Here is a 2,613-nt window from a genome sequence, read left to right on the forward strand (position 1 = left end):
GTATGTTATATATATTTGTAAGTCCTGGTGTTTTTGTTATGTATTTGTCTGAATATTTTTTTTTATTATACCTAAGGCACCTACTATGATAGGAATTGTTTCTGTTTTTAGATTCCACATTTGAGTTACCTCTATTTCCAGGTCTTTGTATTTTGAAAGTTTCTCCATTTCTTTTAGGGAAACGTTGTCATCTGCTGGTATTGATACATCAATTAGAAAGCATTTTTTTTTCTTCATGATCTTTGACAACTATTATTATTATTATTATTATTATTATTATTATTATTATTATTTTTGTCTTCTTTTCAGGAAGTAGACGACAACGAATACAGCAATTTGGTTGCGAAAAACAATGGCTCTTCTCAACAGAACCAAGCTGAAGACTATAGTAATTACGACATCGTACGGGCGACCCAGTACGGCGCTTATAAACGGTGCCATGAGCTGATAGAGGGTGGCTACGATGTCAACACTTTGGACAAGGAAAACGTCAGCCTTTTACATTGGGCGGCGATTAACAATCGGGCTGAGATTGTCAAGTAAGGGTTTCAATTCCTCATCTGTGTCGGTGTGTCATCACCGTTGTTGTTGTTATTGCTGTCATCAGTGATGTTGTCATCATTATTGTCATCATCATCATCATTTTGTCATCGTCATCATCATCAGCATCGGAAGTGCATTGTGATTAGCAATGTATAACAGCAATAATTTGATTGATACAGTAATATACATACATACATACATACGTACATACATACATACATACATATATATATATATATATAAGGTTGAGGAGAGTATTGGATTTAACCAAACCCCGGAGGATACAGGTAATACCAAGTAAGTGCTGTATACCGATTAGTTTGCCCCAATCGTTGTATGAACAGGATTGGGTATTATAAGTCGTGTATTTACATATATATATATATATATATATATATATATATATATATATATATATATATATATACATTCATTCATACATACACACATATGCATCCCTGCATATATGTACATTTGGTTTCTTTCTCAATTAACACTACATTATTATTATTATTATTATTATTATTATTTCTCTGTTTCTCTTTCACAGATATTACCTGGAGAAAGGGGCCATTGTGGACAGATTTGGTGGTGATTTAAATTCTACACCCTTGCATTGGGCTACAAGGTATGCATATATATTTGTGTGTGTGTGTGTGTGTGTATAAATAATGTTACAGGTGCTATGATATGATTTTATAGTTTCTAGGGGGTGTATAATTAGGAGATTTACATAAAATCCATTATGAATATATATAATATGATTAGTAGGTATTGCAAATTTTAGAGGTAATACTTGATGATTGTAAGCACCTGTATATGCCAGGTAGTGGCCGAGGTGGAAGGATATATTAAACCGTAAAATGAAAACAGAACACAAAGGATTCCGCGGTACACGTGTAATCTTGCTACTAAAAATGTTTGCGGCTGAAGATAGCTTTAAACCATCCTGTCTATCAATTATATACCCATGTAATGATGCAACGACAGTTTGTGTATAAAGCTTGAAACACGTGTACCGCGGAATCCTTTGTGTTCTGTTTTCATTTTACGTTTTAATAATATGATCAGTAGGGTAGAACATCATAGAAAGGAAAAATTAGCTTAATCACCAAAGTATGATGAAGTCAGACTAACGAGGCAGGAGTTATCATGGGATAGTAATTACGTAAATCACACCACATGCCATAACGTATAGCTTATAACATATACAATGCAATTTAATTCACCATGTAACATAATATCCCATGGTTTTATTATATTTAATACTAGAGGGTAGGTTTACAACGGATACAATACCAACATTATTTTCCATCATCAAAGTTCAAGTATGGCATCTATAATTGCTAATTTTGAAAATACTTAAATGTCCCTATGTTTAAAAATCTCATAAGTTTCCATAGAGCACATGTGCACACTCACACAAATGCCAGCATAGAAAATGGGTTCTAAACGATGGTGATGATGATGATGATGATGTGTATTTATTTAATATCATCGAGGTAATAATGTGGTTTGCGCAGAAACAATTGTTGTGATTTGTGAATTAAGTCTGTGCATTCTGTCTCGTTTTATTAATTATTAATTTTATACATAATGTATGTCCTTTACATATTTTCTCTTGCAGGCAAGGTCATTTATCAATGGTAGTCATACTGATGAATTATGGGGCCGATGCTTCCCTCACCGATGGAGAAGGTGAGTGTCTTCAATCAAATGTTATATATGCTTTCGATGTGAATGGTTTTTTTTATTACGCTGCCGTGATTTACAGCCTTGTCAATAATAACAATGGTATTTTTATATATTAGCTTAAAGCTTATGGCGATCACCGTGCAGTGACTAAGGAAAATAGTCTAATAAAGGGGCATAGAAGCCCTCGACAGGCTGGATGCTCCTGAGTCAGTTATTAAGTGTCCCACCCGTGAGGGATCATTGCTAGATGTGTCGAAACAATTGCGATTAATAATAAATTCTCATATATTCCATTTTCTGGCTTTCATTTGCTATATTCCTAACGATCACCGTGAAAATGACTGTGCTTTACCTGTAAGCTACCAGGTGTATATA

The 2,613-nt window shown here is 33.8% G+C and overlaps 1 protein-coding gene across 1 annotated transcript in view; it reads left to right on the forward strand.

Moving 5' to 3' along the window:
• LOC106870236 (palmitoyltransferase ZDHHC17) overlaps nucleotides 1–2,613 on the forward strand; it is a 15,017-nt gene that overhangs the window by 1,889 nt on the left and 10,515 nt on the right. The window contains exons 2-4 of the mRNA XM_052978265.1: nucleotides 310–539; nucleotides 1,094–1,171; nucleotides 2,171–2,245. Coding sequence (XP_052834225.1) covers nucleotides 310–539; nucleotides 1,094–1,171; nucleotides 2,171–2,245 — 383 coding nt within the window. The remainder of the gene's footprint in view (nucleotides 1–309; nucleotides 540–1,093; nucleotides 1,172–2,170; nucleotides 2,246–2,613) is intronic.

This window comes from Octopus bimaculoides, unplaced genomic scaffold (genome assembly GCF_001194135.2).
Source record: "Octopus bimaculoides isolate UCB-OBI-ISO-001 unplaced genomic scaffold, ASM119413v2 Scaffold_18307, whole genome shotgun sequence".
Lineage (NCBI taxonomy): Eukaryota > Metazoa > Mollusca > Cephalopoda > Octopoda > Octopodidae > Octopus > Octopus bimaculoides.